Source organism: Cryptomeria japonica, chromosome 2 (assembly GCF_030272615.1).
Source record: "Cryptomeria japonica chromosome 2, Sugi_1.0, whole genome shotgun sequence".
NCBI lineage: Eukaryota > Viridiplantae > Streptophyta > Pinopsida > Cupressales > Cupressaceae > Cryptomeria > Cryptomeria japonica.
In genome coordinates this window covers 665,023,682-665,040,042 of record NC_081406.1, presented here as the reverse complement: position 1 = coordinate 665,040,042, position 16,361 = coordinate 665,023,682, and the positions used below count along the sequence as shown (strand labels likewise).

General features: G+C 39.1%; 1 protein-coding gene across 1 annotated transcript in view; it reads left to right on the top strand.

Annotated features, from left to right (window-relative positions):
• The window catches only part of LOC131870357 (glycine-rich protein 2-like), a 42,444-nt gene extending 28,272 nt beyond the window's left edge, over positions 1 to 14,172 (top strand). The window contains exon 2 of the mRNA XM_059215877.1: positions 13,928 to 14,172. Coding sequence (XP_059071860.1) covers positions 13,928 to 14,172 — 245 coding nt within the window. The remainder of the gene's footprint in view (positions 1 to 13,927) is intronic.
• Positions 14,173 to 16,361: the final 2,189 nt, after the last annotated feature.

Genomic DNA, 16,361 nt, shown 5'->3' with positions numbered 1-16,361 from the left:
TGCAAACTACTATGAAATGTATTGCCCTAAGTCAACTTAAGTAAAGTGTAATTATGAGACATAATTTACACCAACAAAATGAATCTTATTAAAGGCATTCATATTCTCAACAATTAAGTAGTGATCAACTCTCATTTTGCTAATGATAGTTTACTATTTATTCAAAATTCTGAATCTGAAATTGCTCATGTCATGGAAGTCTTAAATTTGTACTACTATGTCTTGAGGTCTAAGCTGGCTCATCACAAAACTGAGCTCCTTATGATTAGTTTTGATCCAGTTCCATCATGGATTCCTAAGCAATGTAAATTAACCAGGCATGGAGAAATTACTTGGTACTTGGGCATTCCCTTTGGCTTGGGAGTTTCTCTATCAGATATGTGGAGCTAGTTTATCGTCAAGTTGAAAAATAAAATCTTTAACTAGAATAATAAATATTTGCCATTTGCTCGTAAAATTCAAGTGGTTAACAAAATTTTCTTGGCCTCACATGTCTATTACTCTTCATGTTGGATGCCATCTAAAAAAGGCTCCAAAGAGCTTAATAAGATTGTAAGACAATTTTGTGGACTAATTGGGATGACAAATCAGGTTTCAAAACCTCTTCTTGGCTTCATTATATACAACCGAGAAATAAAGGTGGCTTCGGGATTATAGATCCTAAGATACAAGGTTCTTGTTTATTAACAAAATGGATCATTAGAGTGATGAGTGGCAATGAACCTTGGAAAATTTTGGCTCATCATCGGATTTATCTCACTGCTGCTAACAATAAATGGCAAGAGGTGGGCTGGGTTGATAAAATCTGGATGACTTCTTTTTCCGTCTAAAGGCTTCCTTTCCTTTATGGCAATGAGTTTGTGATCTTCTGAAATGGAAGAATTCCTTGCAAAATGGTTTAGCTTCTCCACTTCTTCTATTTGGTGGAACAAATTGGTGCATTATCATGGGCTCTCTCTAGCAATTAGCTTTCCTAAACAATCCCTATACTTTTTTAGGAATGAGATACATCAATTTAATGATATACGGGATTTCAATTCTCTAGATTGGGTTGAATGGTAGAATATTAAAGTTTCATTCAAGCTGAATAACCATTCCAGAGGTTTTTTGATTTGTATTAAATCTTTGATGCCTGTTGATCTACACATGAAAATTTGCTCTCCCCTTCAATGTAATGTTGTTAAAGATTGGTTATGGCTAGGGAAAATCCCTTTCACCTATTTTCCCTTGAAAAAAATTACTTGGCCTTGCTTCCAGGTTTGAAGTTTAATCCTAGGCTGAATGCTAAATAGGGTTGTAAGTTTAAGGGAAAAAAATGGAGGAGTCTTAGTTCTCAAATATGGAAAAACAAGGCTGATTCAAATGCTCAAATTCTAACATGAAAATTTTTACATCGTAAATTACCTATAGGGGACATATTAAGGCATCTAAAGATTTTTCCAGCTCCTTTCCCCTTTTGTAAACATGTTGAAAGTGTTAAACATATTTTTGGGGACTGTGTTTGGGCCAAGAAAAAATGGATTTCAATTTTTGAACATTTCCTTGCTATTTTTAACCATATTTTGGGTTGGAAGGAAGCAATTTTGGGTGTTGGTTTGACAAGGAATATTGTTTTTGATTCAATGAGATAATCTATCTTGCTTCATATTTGGAAAAGTAGAAGTTTGGCTATTTTCTCTAATCAAATTACTTGTTAGGAAATGGAAATGCTACAGTTTTACTATGATGTCATGTTACAATTTGCTTTTTTGTGTTCCCAATTAGAAAAGAAAGCCACCTACAACAAGATATTGGAAGAGATTAAGTTCCAGATCATTCATTTGCATGCTGATGATGTGAAATTTTCCACACAACTTCAAAAATTCTTCAAATTTTATATGTAATGCTTAGTCATTGATGTACTGATTATTCTTAGGTTATCTTTAGCCATATGGTTTCTTGTATATTTAGTTAAAGTTTCTTATGTTGTAGCTTTGTTGGCTGAAGCTTTTAGAGAGTTTTTTAGGGTCCTTTGAACAACTGTTATATTGTCATTTGTATTGATGGTTAATATGGTTCTTTTTCTTTCCATTTCTTGTAGCTCTTTTTGAGTTGCTCATTATTTTTAATATATATTTATACTTTGCTTTGTTCAATAATTTAAAAAAAAACACCATTTTTAAAAATAATGTTTCCTTTTATAACTTAATAAAATAATTCACTCTTGTTTTCTTTTATTTTATTATTCCCTCAAGTCTATAAAATAATAAAATGTCCTTTTTGTCTCTCACTTTTAGGACTTTGGGTCTAGCAATACTTTATAATTCACTTATAATGACCTTTTTAAATAATAAATATAAGTTTTTTAAAAATTATAACTTAAAGTTACTTTTCAACAATTTAATTTTATTATTATTTTTTTTCCCCATCCAATCAGCCTATGGAAAAAGACATAAAATAGGCTAATGGTCTTCATTAATGTGGGGGAGGGGGGCCTGATCGCCTACCACCTTATCCACCGTATAAAAATGTGGAGTAACCTCTCTCCACCAAGACGTTGAACACTTCACCCCAAGCCTAGTGCAAGAATCAACAATATGCCCAATCTTAAAGCATCACCTACATCTAAAAGGAATCCCTTCATAATCTATAGACTAAAGCCAACTCCCTTTGGAGGATGTAATAAAAATTTCAGAAGGGAGGCCCATGGTAACATCCACCACAACCAACAAACAAGAAAAAGTAGTATGCAACGGATTTAAAGAGTCATCATCTGCCATTAAAAACATACCTAAGGAGTTCCCGACAACTTCAAAACAAGAGTCAAACCAATACTACATTGAAAGGTTTGGAAATTTGATCCAAAGAGGAGTCCGATCGAAGGACTCTGATTCGGGGTTGAAAGTCGGATGCCACAATTTCAACATCAACACTTGTTTGTCCTCCCAACTCCAAGACCACCGCTAAGGACTTTGTTTTTGTCTGCCACACTTTGGAAAATCACAACGAAAAAGCCACGAGCATGTGGGTAAATCTAAACATAATCCTCCACCAAGGGTTCCCAATTAACTGAGATCCATTTGTGTAAATCACCAAGACTCGGCCATTTGCCTATGAAGCACCCAATAAGCCCTAATTCTGAAAAAACTACTTCATTATGTTCAACTTCCTTCTGACAAAAAAATAGAAGTAGATTTGGCCGTGGGGACCAAAGTCATAGCAGCAAGGGCCGGATTACCCATTCCATGGGACACACATCCTAGTGGAAGATGGGAATCCCTCTAGATCAATGCCCTCCCATCACTTCCCCCTCCCACCTGTCATTCTTCGAAATGGGCCAAGAGTAGGTTTGAAAACCAAAACCCTAACGAACGCCATCATCCCGAGAATCTAAATAATGTTGGTTTTGTGCCACCGCAGAACCTCCAGTAGCCTCCACATCCAGTCGGGTTCGAGACCTACCTCCCTTTGCTACAGTCACCCAGCTTCAGCCCGCTCGACTAGGGGAAGAAGAAACCCTAGCCCATAGGGTGACATGACACGACATCACACGCAAATTAAATTAAAAGGGTTTATGGTAACCAGTGAGAATCAAACTGGAGTTGATGCGTAGCACTGGGATCATTAGCCTAACACTACGCCTCACGAATCGCCTTCACACCAACTCAGATACTCATGCACCCTTAAAAGGGTTTATGGTAACCAGTGAGAATTGAACTGGAGTTGATGTGTAGCACTGGGATCATTAGCCTAACACTATGCCTCACAACTCACCTTCACAAAAGGGTTTATGGTAACCAGTGAGAATCAAACTGGAGTTGAAGCATAGCACCGGGATCATTAGCCTAACACTACGCCTCATGACTCAGCTTCACACCAACTCGGCTACTCATGCACCCTTAAAGGGTTTATGGTAATCAGTGAGAATCGAACCAGAGTTGATGTGTAGCTCCGGGATCATTAGCCTAACACTACGCCTCACGACTTCGCTTCACACCAATTTGGCTACTCATGCACTCTTAAAAGGGTTTATGGTAACCAATGAGAATCGAATCAGAGTTGATGTGTAGCACCAGGATCATTAGCCTTACACTACACCTCACGACTCTCCTTCACACCAACTCAGCTACTCATGCACCCTTTTCATTAATTTGATGTTAGAGAAGAGTATATCGCACCTATTTCATGGGATCAAGCCCCTTATTTTTAGATTTTGCAAAGTGCATTTTGATTTGATATATGACTAAGGAATTTCTAGTATGGTCAGGGCTTTTATTCCCCCCTCTCTACTATTTGAATAACTTATCATGAATTATTGGTATAGTGGTGGAAAACTTGTGCTCTTTAAAGAGAGGTCACAAGTTCAAATCCCACAAGGGGGTAAGGTATGTATGCCTCATTTGTAGTGAAGTTAGGTACCTCTCACAAGGAGTACGAGGTAGTCCCATATTGCTCAAAACCCATCTGTAGACCCATATACAGATTGCTAGCATTGTGGACTATAAAAGCTCCTTTCCTCCCCTTTCCATAGGGATTAAAATGATAGATTGGATGCACACCCAATTATAATACTATGAGTATATACCTTTCAAATATCTTTCTTGCCATTAATACAAACACTTCACCAAATATTGACCACTTAATCAAGATTTTCATAAAAAGAATCAACCTAAAAATAGTGGATTCTAGAAAACTCAAATCCAAAAATGAATCTAGAGATCAAGAAGCAAGAATTACAAGCCTAGTGTTCGAAAATATATAGAAAAAACCGATAGGTATGATGATTTATCTCTTGTGCAACAAAGAGATAGTTTCTATAAATTTAATCATGAAGAAGTAATTAATTATTAGGCCTCATGTTAGAAAAATTGTCTATTCAACCTATTAGTAGCCCCATTTGATTGTATCTATATTTTCCTAAATGTTTTTTTCCCATGTTCTTGCCCTTGTATGTGTCCATCAATTATAACTAGATTGAGAAACTTTCTAATAGGCTCCCTTAGTAAAAATCACCAAATTATTAATCCTTATTATTCTCCAAGTTCATGCCTTGTGATGAAAATTGCCCAAAAAAATGGAAGAAATCCTAATTCTGGGAGTATTTTGGTTACTTCTTATGCTTTTTTATGAATTTGTAGATTTTTGGGTATGGTATTGTATATTTTCATGCTCATCCAAATATATAGATATAGTGTGCTATTCTAAAGGAAATTTTTGTGTGGCTTATCAAGGCAGTCTTTCCTTCATTTCCTTTCACTTCACCCATTTGTTGTATTTCAAAGTGGATCTAGATATTTTATGTCAAGAAAAGCATATAGGTTGACCAACTCACTTACTAAATAACCTCATGAGAGGAAACCATGAATGCAAGTTTATACAATAACCATTTACAAATTTCATAGATATATCACAAGATAACACAAGATATTCCATAGGAAAACCCTACCTTTCTCTTTATGAGAATAAATTAATTATTGCACTAAAATATCCATATATTGAACTATATTAATTGTAGTTGCTCCTAAATATTTATATTCTATCGTGAACGTTCAATTTTTAATTTAGATTTATAGAGCATATGCTCTAGAATTTTTGAATGATTTCTTTCATTAATAATAATTTATATTTAAAATAAACAAAAGAGCTCATTTTAGAAATCAGTACACTTAATTGTCATGGTTATTCAATGTGAAATTGGTGTGTATTCACTTTATAACTAAATTATTCCTAGAATTAGGTGACACTAAACTTCACCCATGGTTATTTAGTGACATATAAAGTCATTTTAGTGTTTCTTCTAATTGAATCAATTAACATGCAACAATTGTTAGACGCATTCAACTTCTTACATTTCAACATAAATTTTGTATACTCTCATTAGAAGAGTCTTTCTTTTGAAACATAATTAACAAAAACTAATTATGGTCACATATGCTTTTTTTTTTGGTCAACGATTTCTTTTGACGGGAGCTTTGAACTAGTGGAGGTCACATTGGGGGACCCCCTCCCTGTGGTTACAATTTTTCCTAAGGCATTAGCACCTCCTTGATTTGTCTCTTGTTGTACCTCCTCTATATCCTATTTCTACCTCCTTGTTTCTTTAAACCCACTTTGTCTCCTATCTCTGCCTCCTTATTGCTCCACTCCTATTGTGCCTCCTATCTCTACCCTTCTTATGACTCCTTTTCCTCTCACCTCATGACCTCCTTCCACCCATCTTTTTCAAATGCCTTCTCGCATCCACTCCACATGTATCCTCCTTCCTTCATCCAACTATCCCTATTGCTCCACCTGACTCCATGCTTTCTCTAATCACCTACTCCTCTACATCTCCACATCTTCAACCTCTTATCTACTTCCACCTCCCATCTCCCCTTGTCATGATCCCCATGACCTGGCAAGCCCCACACACCTACCCATGTCCCCTATCATGACTATATCGGGTGGGGACCACCTCGTCCATCTAGTTGCGGAGACACCATTTGCACGGGCACACCATCCAAATTTCATCAAGCTAGTCCGAAGATTCAAACCAAAGACCTCTATATTAAAATGGAGTTGTAACTTCCATTGCATTACAGGGTCAACCTCGATGGTTACTTATGCTTTAATTTGAATTCTCATTAGTAATATTTCTTCCCTTTGTTCCTATAGCACCAAATTCATAGAAAACCATTTTTACTAGTATTTATGTATGTGATATGAACTCCTTCAAATATAACTTAAATATGTGAAAAATATTTTAAACCCCTACAACTTTCTTTATTTTATTGTTTAATTTATTTTTGTTACGAACAACCAAATTCTCTTCATTTTCTAGAATATGTTCCAATAAAATTATCTCATCCTCATCACCTAATGGATTCATCAGTAATAAATCCTATCATGCCCTTTTTGGCTTGAGTTCCTTCCTTTTTGCGTATCCATTTTTTCCAGACCCTCATAAATAACTGATTTGAGATACATCGAGTTTACCATGTTGATTATGTGATGTTGGTTACATGTTCTCCTCCTATTTCTTTAGTTAATTCTACAAAACTAAAAAATCCATGAATTCACTAAGTATGGGGTTTGTTTGTGACTTCCATATATGGAAATGATTAAATAGGTATCTATGTTACAAATTTGGGGAAGTTTGGAGTCAAATTGAACAAGTTAAGGTTAATTAAAAGTTTTTCATATTCCGAGAACCTTTGTCGGTGCTAACAAAGGTTATATGAGCCATAACAATAGTTGAGAGGTTCCCAATTTCGTTTCTATTGCCAATTGTCGATTTATTTCATTCCTTAGAATATTTTTCAATGAAGTGCACCTATTGGGAGTTTTCTTAGTTCAAGGATCCATTAGAACCATTGACAATTCTTTTAACTATTCCTGGCTCCTTGTAGTATATCAATTTAGTTCTTTGTAAGGTCAAAATTGTCGACATGGCAATTTCTAAGGGATATACAAAGTTTTTCAGAAGGTTAACTTGTAGAAGAGCCTAATGGGTGCTGCAATTTTGAGTTTGGTTGAATTTTGAGAAAAAAATGATATTATGAGAAGTTAGAGCTTTTGGTGGTTCTAGGAACTATCAAAATTATTGATCAGATCCTGACTCTTGGTGAACTACAATATTATTCTTGCATGGCTATGATATGTCTTCTAATTGATCAATTAGGATAAAATAAACTCATATAGCCCTAATTAGGATTTGGTGAATGAACAACAAACTTTCACATTTACTTTCATGCAAATTGGGCCTTAGAAGAACAACGAATTCTCAATTTGGGGCTTTAAAATTGAACACCGAATCTTTCAATTTTGCTTCAATTATATTGTAATTAGTCTAATCATGGTTTAAAAAGGTTCAATGAACTCATATAGGCTAATTAGGATGGCAATAAACAAAAATTTCTCACATTAGGGTTGTTAGGGTTTCTAGGTGAGCAAAGTTTTGTATTTCACTTGGACAGGCTTACAACTCCTGCATTTCCTAGTTTATAAGTTGCATTTGCTTTTTTCAGACATGGATCTATCATGTGGAACTTGAACTTAAGTGAAACTTTAATGTCATAGGCAAATATTGAGCTCAAATAAGACCTATTTCTCAAAATTAGGGTTTAAATGATCATGCTAGCCCTCAATTGTGAAAAATTGGTCTTTGTCTAATTAAATTTCATTGTTTTGCAGGTAGACTGCAAACTTGCACTTGTGTAGCATCTTTCTGCACCTATGTAGCTTTGTCCTGCGCTCTTTCAGAGGCAGAATCTCAAGTATAATGGTTGAATTCGACTTTGAATTATGTCAATTTTAGTTCATTATCAGAGCATAGGTATTTCATGTTACTAATGACCTATGTAGCAACTTGGCACTCGTTGGGAGAAGAATTACATTGAAACTAATAACGCATTCTGTGCAGGATGTTGTTGAAGACTATATACTTTCAAACAGAGTGTATTCAATTTTTGATAGTTAAACAACATTTCAATTTGGAATTAAAATGAATTAAGTGTCTTTTGTGTTTGGCACGCTTGTGCACATGTAGAGTAAATCTACTGCTAGCACACACTATCCTCTCCCCTAGCTCTCGTGGTCTTAGGTGCAAGATAAAATGTTAGCGACACTCTTTTTTTCTCTTGAGTAGCGAATCATCTCTTGGGGGCCTCATCACCTCAAGTGAATGGTTCAAAATAGAGGCACGTTGGGGATATCATCTCTCCTAGCACATCCTTGAGTGGTGTTTTTCGAGTTGCTATATAAAAAAACCTAGTTAGGTGGTTGAAGTTGTAGGATTTGAGAAATACAAATCCACAGAACCCAAAAGAAACCTGCATGCAAGAAACCTGTCACAGAGAAAGAGAGAGAATGAATACAAGGGTTTTGGCTCTGACAAAGAGAAAAGATGTATTATCAGAGAAAAAATGAATCAAGAATATGAATAATACAAGAGATCAATCCTTATAAAGGAGATCAACACCAAAAGGAAAACCTAACCCTAAGGTGTGAGCATTTAATAATTAAATATTAATTATTAAATGACTAATGTATGCATAAAGAGAAATCTTAAGAGGAGAGCAAAGTTAATTAATTACTTTACTCTAACACCCCCCCTTAAGATGAGCTACAATGCAGCTACAAACAATGCAGAAGAAAGCAAAGGAACTACAATGCAAAAGAGGGTCCCGACAACAAGGCCTGATGAGGTACCCGAATACAAGAAAATCTCTATAAAGTGGAGTAAAGGAGAAAACCCAGTGGGAAAAAACTCCTCTCCAAAAAGAGATAAAGAATCATGCTGAAAAGAAAACATGAAGGAAGGAAGGCCTCACTGAGACCCCCCAAGGACAACTTCCTTCACCCCAAGCATTGAGCGCAACTGAAGATAGCGCGGAGATGCCAAAGGTTTAGTGAAGATGTCAGCAACCTGCTCCTCTGTAGGAATATACTCCAAGATGAGAGAACCATCCTGAATCAACTGTCTGATGAAGTGCATGTGGATTTCAATGTGCTTTGTCCGCTGATGCTCCACTGGGTTGCGTGAAATGTGAATGGCACTCTGGTTGTCACACCAAAGAATAGTGGGACAATCTGGAGGAAACCCAAACTCTATCATCGACTGTCGAAGCCATAAAACCTCCTGACTGGCTAACACTGCTGCTCGGTACTCAGCCTCTGTAGATGATAATGCAATAGTGGATTGCTTCTTGCAAGACCATGTGATAGGACCAGAACCAAGGCAAAAAACGAAGCCAGAAGTAGACTTCCGATCATTGACATCACTAGCCCAATCGGAGTCAGTGAAGCCAATGATATGAGGGGATCCTGAAGAGTAGTGAATGCCATAATGTGTGGTGCCCCGAATATATCTCAAAATACGTTTGGCTGCTTGCCAATGGCTCTCATGAGGATCATGGGAGAACCGAGAGACAAGGCCAACCGCAAAGGAAAGATCAGGACGAGAATGTGTCAAGTACAACAGACTGCCAACCAACTGCCTGTATAAAGTGGGGTCTACTGAAGGAGTAGAGCAAGTGGAAGACAAAACAACACCTGACTGAAATGGAGTGGGGGCAGACTTGCAATCAAGCATGCCAAATCGTTGAAGCATATCAAGAGCATACTTCTCCTGAAAAATGGAAATCCCATCCGAAGACTGAATAACCTGTAGACCCAGAAAGAAGTGCAAGAGACCAAGATCGGTCATCTCAAACTGCTCCATCAAAGCTCTCTGAACACTCTGAATCATGGAGGATGAGCTACCTGTAATGATGAGATCATCTACATACAGCACTAGAATCAAAAGATCACCCTCCTGACGCTGAATATAGACTGTGTGATCGGAATGACAGCGTGTGAAGTGTGAGGAAAGCAAGAAGGAGTCCATCTTCTCATACCAAGCCCTGGGGGCTTGTTTGAGACCATATAATGAACGTCGAAGTCTGCAAACCAAAGAAGTGTCCTGCACAAAACCCTGAGGCTGCTCCATATAGATCTCCTCATGAAGGTCTCCATGCAAGAAGGCACTCTTCACATCCATCTGAAACACTGTCCATCTCTGTGAAGCTGCAAGTGAAAGTACCAGGCGTATAGAATTCATCTTGGCGACAGGAGCAAAGGTCTCAGAGTAGTCAATACCCTCTACCTGAGAAAACCCCTTCGCAACAAGACGGGCCTTATACTTATCAATAGAACCATCTGCAGCATACTTGGTACGATACACCCACTTGCAGCGAACCAACTTTCTTCCCTTAGGAAGAGGACAAAGATCCCAAGTATGATTCTTCATCAAAGAAGAATACTCCTCATCCATGGCCCTATCCCACTCTGGGTGTCCTGTCACCTCTGAAAACTTTTGAGGATCATCTGAAAGGGTATGACTCAAAAGACTAGAACCAGATGTCTGAGCACGAGTGCGACGAGTATCTGAAGGATCACCTGCCAAAGAACCAGCTGCATCAACAGTATCACGGGCCCACTTCGGCAAAAACGGAGCAACTGGTGGTGGTGGAGATGGTGGATCATGATCTACATCATCCTCAAGAGATAAGTAATCCTCAAGAGATGAAGAGGAAGGAGTAGGCAATGAGGGAGAAGCTGGTGATGGAGAATCCATCTGAGGATAGCACTCATCAAACTGGACATCCCGTCGAAACAAGACCTCTCTGGAATCAGGATCAAACAACCTGTATGCCTTAACATCCTCACAGTAGCCAACAAATATGAGTGGTCGGCTCTTCCTCTCCATGGCGTTCCGTTGAGCATCAGGAATAAATGCCCAAGCCTCACTACCAAAAACTCAGAATGTAGAAACATCAGGCTTGACATAGGTCCAAGCCTCCTCAGGAGTCATATGTCGTAATGCCTTATGGGGCATCCGATTCTGAATATAATTGGCACAATTGACTGCCTCAGCCCAAAATGAAGAACTCATAGCTCGAGACTGTATCATACAATTTGCCATCTCCCATAAGGTTCTGTTCTTTCTCTCAGCAACACCATTCTGTTGAGGGGTATAAGGAACTGTAAACTAATGCTGTAAACCATGCTCAATGCAAAAATCTCTGAAAGCCTGATTTACATACTCCCCCCCATTATCTGTGCGTATCCTCCTGATAGAAAGTCCAGATTGCTTCTCCACAAATGTCTTAAACTTCCTGAAAGAGTCAAAGACATCAGACTTGTACTTAAGAAAGTACACCCATGTACGTCTGGAGAAGTCATCAATAAAAGTGAGTACATAACGGGCCCCTGAAAAAGAAGGAGTCGGAAAGGACATAAGATCACTGTGTACCAACTCTAGGGTTGCCTTAGCACGAGAGGCTCGACCCTTAGGAAAAGGATCTCGATGATGTTTGCCAAGGACACAACCACGACATACACCATCTGTACAAGAAATCTGTGGAAGCCCAATCACAAGTGCCTGTGTACTCATCTGCTGTAGATATCTGTAATTGACATGACCAAAACGCTCATGCCAAAGCCTGCTCACTGAATCTGCATGTGCTATAAGAGAGGAACCAACAGTGTCTGAACTCTCAAAGCCATCAAAACTATATAAGTGAGATGCAGAATCCACACTCCCAGTAGCCACAACCAAGTCAGGATCACGAAGATCTCGAATAACCACATCATGTGGAGAGAACTCAACTGTCTTACCAGAGCCAGAGTGGCAAATCTGATAAACGGATAGAAGGTTTGTCGAAATGTCAGGAACCAAAAGCACATCCTGAAGACAACCACCATCCAATGAAACAGTACCTGAACCCTGAATGGAAAGTTGTGCTGAGTCACCAACTGCAATATGTCTAGTGCCTGTAGGAGCAAGAGCGGTGACCAAATCCTGTGTGTGTGTCATATGGTGAGAGGCACCAGAATCTAGAACCCAAGTGGACGCTGAGGACAATGCTCGTGCAGAAAGAGCATGACCTTTCCCTGTGGGCTGTGAAGGAGGCTGTGGTGCACTGATATTATGCTGCTGCATGGCTTCCTCCAAAGCCTCTAAACGTTTCCAACACCTGGAAACGGGATGTCCTTCCTTGCCACAAAAACTGCAAGGATCACCTGATTTCTTCTTAGTCTTGGAGGAAGACTCACCAGACTTTGAAGATTTGCCTTGTTTAGAATTGGACTGTGGTTTTGAATCAAACTTAGGTGGTGGCTTGGAGGGATTCTCACTAGCCTCTGAATCTTTCTTAGGCTTCGGTTTCTGCTTCTGTTTTCCTTTGGAGGACTGGGCTACCAATGCTTGGTTCTGTGAACCTGAAAGTGAATCCAACTGCTTAAGTTTAGCTTGCTCACGAGTCAGACGATCACAAAAGACCTCAAAAGAAGGCATGACATGTCGAGCACCCAAGGCATCCATGGTGGAATAGAAGGTCGAAGAGAAGATCTGAAATGGACCCCGAAACTTGGAGAGAATCAGGAAAATGCACTCTGTATCAGTCTTAGTCTTACCACAACCCTGCAAGATAGATCTTTGTTGTTTGAACTTCATCAGCAAGTCCTCAATAGAAGGAAATGAATCAGGTACCAAGGAAGTTAACTCTGCCTCAAGCTGCAAAGCTTTGAACTTGTTGACAGTACCAAAAAGTCCCTCAAACTTGGTCCAAATGGCTCGAGGAGTGATACAACCTTCAAGATGAAACTGGAGATTGTCGGAAATGTGTAAAGCCATCAATCCCATAGCCTGATCCATATTGTTCCTGTGCTGCATAATCTCAAAAGGACGTGTCAACTGAGGCTGAACCTCATCCAAACAGGACCATAACCCTTTTGACTGGAGAAGAGTCATCATGCGACCCTTCCAAGTGTGATAATTATGCGGTGTGAGAGATTCAATAGGTCTATCTGCCATCCTGTGAACTGTGCCTCAACTGCTCTAAATTTTTAATTATTATTAAGTGGTCTTTCAGAACTAGACAGAAGATGCAGAAGGGGGTTTGATTTTTTTGTATTGGTGTTTGTAAATTCTAGTTTTCTGATGTAAATAACAGAAAGCAAGAGAAAACACCTCCCCACAATGCAAAAAACTAATCCCCAGTACAAACTGAAAGCCAGAAAATGATAGAAAGCAATAACGGGTTGAGACAAAATTTGGAGCACCTAAAGATTTTTTTGATGAAATAGACTATAGATCTGAAAAGAGAATAGAACCACCTTTCCGACGCCTATTCGCTTTCGAAAAACGGAGTCCGTATGCAAAAGATATGGCTCCTGGAGTGCAAAAAACTTGTTCTGACTTCGACTGGCAAAAAAAACTACAAAACGGAAAAATCAGAAAAATAGATCTGCATCTTTTAGATCGGGCTCGGAACCAGCTTTCCAACGCCTATTTTCATTCGAAAATCCGAGCTAAAATGCCCGAGTTATACCCGATTTAGTAAAACTGCTCCAAAAAAGCCCAAATAGGCCCTTTAAGCCCTCAAGGGCTTAAAAAGAATAAGCCCCTGGTCCTCTGGGCGACCAGGGGCGGGCGCAGGGGGCGGTGGCGCGGGGGCGGCACGGTTGGCGGTGGGCGGCGTGCTGGCTGGGCGCGGGCGGGTTGGCGGCGGCGCGCGGGCGGGCTGGCGGCGTCGCGCGGGCTGCTGGCGGCGTCGCGCGGGCTGCGGGTGCTGCACCGGCGGCGCGGCGGAGGATACCGCCGGCGGCGGCGGTGGCCGGGCGGGGGGCCGCCTGGAAGCGCACCGGCTGGGCTGCGCGTTTTTAGATTAAAAAACCTGCGTTTTTTATATATATTTTTTTGATTTTTCCGCCTCGATTTTCGTGCCCTAGGGTCGTACGGCCTTGGGGCCAAATTTTTTTTGCCTCCTGGTGCAACTGTGTCCAAATCGGATGAATTTTATATGGAAATAGGGGTTTTTGGGCGCTACGAGCTCAACGGTGAGGTCCGTTTGGGCTCAAAGTGCACCAAAAAAAATACCCCCTATTCCAAAATAAAAAACAGAAGACAAACACAGATCTGATGCAACCAAAACCTGGATCTCAAAATCTTTCAAAATTCTGAACAAGCTGCAGCAGATCCAGCTCTGATACCATGTAGGATTTGAGAAATACAAATCCACAGAACCCAAAAGAAACCTGCATGCAAGAAACCTGTCACGGAGAAAGAGAGAGAATGAATACAAGGGTTTTGGCTCTAACAAAGAGAAAAGATGTATTATCAGAGAAAAAATGAATCAAGAATATGAATAATACAAGAGATCAATCCTTATAAAGGAGATCAACACCAAAAAGAAAACCTAACCCTAAGGTGTGAGCATTTAATAATTAAATATTAATTATTAAATGACTAATGTATGCATAAAGAGAAATCTTAAGAGGAGAGCAAAGTTAATTAATTACTTTACTCTAACAGAAGTGTTGAGTGAATTCATCGTATGTGGAGGCCTTCTCTACACCGATAAGCTCAACTAAATCCTTAAGTGGATTGATTCAAGAATCCCTCGTTGGATTGGACCCGTCAGAAAATTACTATGAAACATTGTTTTAGTTTCCAAAAACCTTCTACTTGTTGACTTAGGCATTGCGATATGTGCATGCCGAAGAAACCCCTCATGTACCCTTAAAATTGAGATAGTAAATTTCTTGGGATCTTTGAGTCCTTAGAAATTTGAACCTTGGCAAGAAGTGTGTGCCATGGAGTGGAGCTAGTGTTTCCAAGCTTCTATCTATCCAATTAAATGTGGAATTCTAGGCAAGGGGATCCAACAAATATTGTCTTTTGACTAGCCTAAGAAGTGCATGACTATTAAAGCACTTATTATACTTGCACGTTTGTCGTGTTTGGTGTCACAAAATCTTTTGTCAAAATCAATCCAAAGTATGAAACATTTCAGGTCATTGGGTCCTAGTTTGGTCTTCTCCTTCAATGAATTTTACTCTCATTCTAGTGAATTTGCATGGGTTGTCCCATTATTAATGCTGAAATTTTGTTAGCAACATTTTTGTGGTCACCTAAGCTAGATGTTGAATCAATTTATCATGTATCTCATCATCATTGCATTTGATCATTCAAGTCACTAATAAGATCTTGGTCATCATTTCTAGCTTACGTCGTCATTATCATCTATTATAGTCTCAACTTGTATGGTCACTTTTATCATCCTAGTCTTAGTGTCATCACCTTGGTCATCATCTCAATTCTTGCATCGTCACTATCATCCATCATCGCCTCTTGTCTCCCAATTTGCATCATAATTACCTTCTTCCTAAGTCAGAGATTGAACATCAGATATCCAAAATCAAAAATCAACATTCACCATTTTCAACTTCCTCAAAGTCAGTCCCCACCCTAGTTCAAGGTTGTCATTCATCCTATTCTGAGCTTTAGTCTATCGTCCTTTTTCATCTTTCATCCCTCCAACTCATGAACCAATCATCATATCACAATTTTATTATGATGAGTTTGGTCATCCTTCATTTTCTTCCACTTCATCCCATTCTGATGATGATGAGAGTCTTGTTTATCAAGATGAATATGAAATTGAAAACCTTGATGCCCTCATCGTTAGCAAGCTTGCACCAAGTGTCAGATACCAAAATCTGATTGTTCATCCAAGCTACCCTACCATTCCTCTATGCATATCCAGTCATAATCCTTATCATACCTTTGACAAGGGAAATCCATTATGTCTTCCACCCACAACTCCCTCATATCTCACATCCACGTATCCCTCATATGCAACATTCATTCCTCCACGTTTTCATAACAACATTGCCACTTACATCCATAATCCAAATCCACCATCTCATTATCACCAAATCCATTACACAATTCATAATTTGATCCTTCATCCTACCTCAATCCTCCATCCAATCCCAATCCCCCATCCTACCTCACTCCTCCATCTAATCCTAATCCTCCATCCTACCTCAAGCCTCCATCTAATCCTAATCCCCCA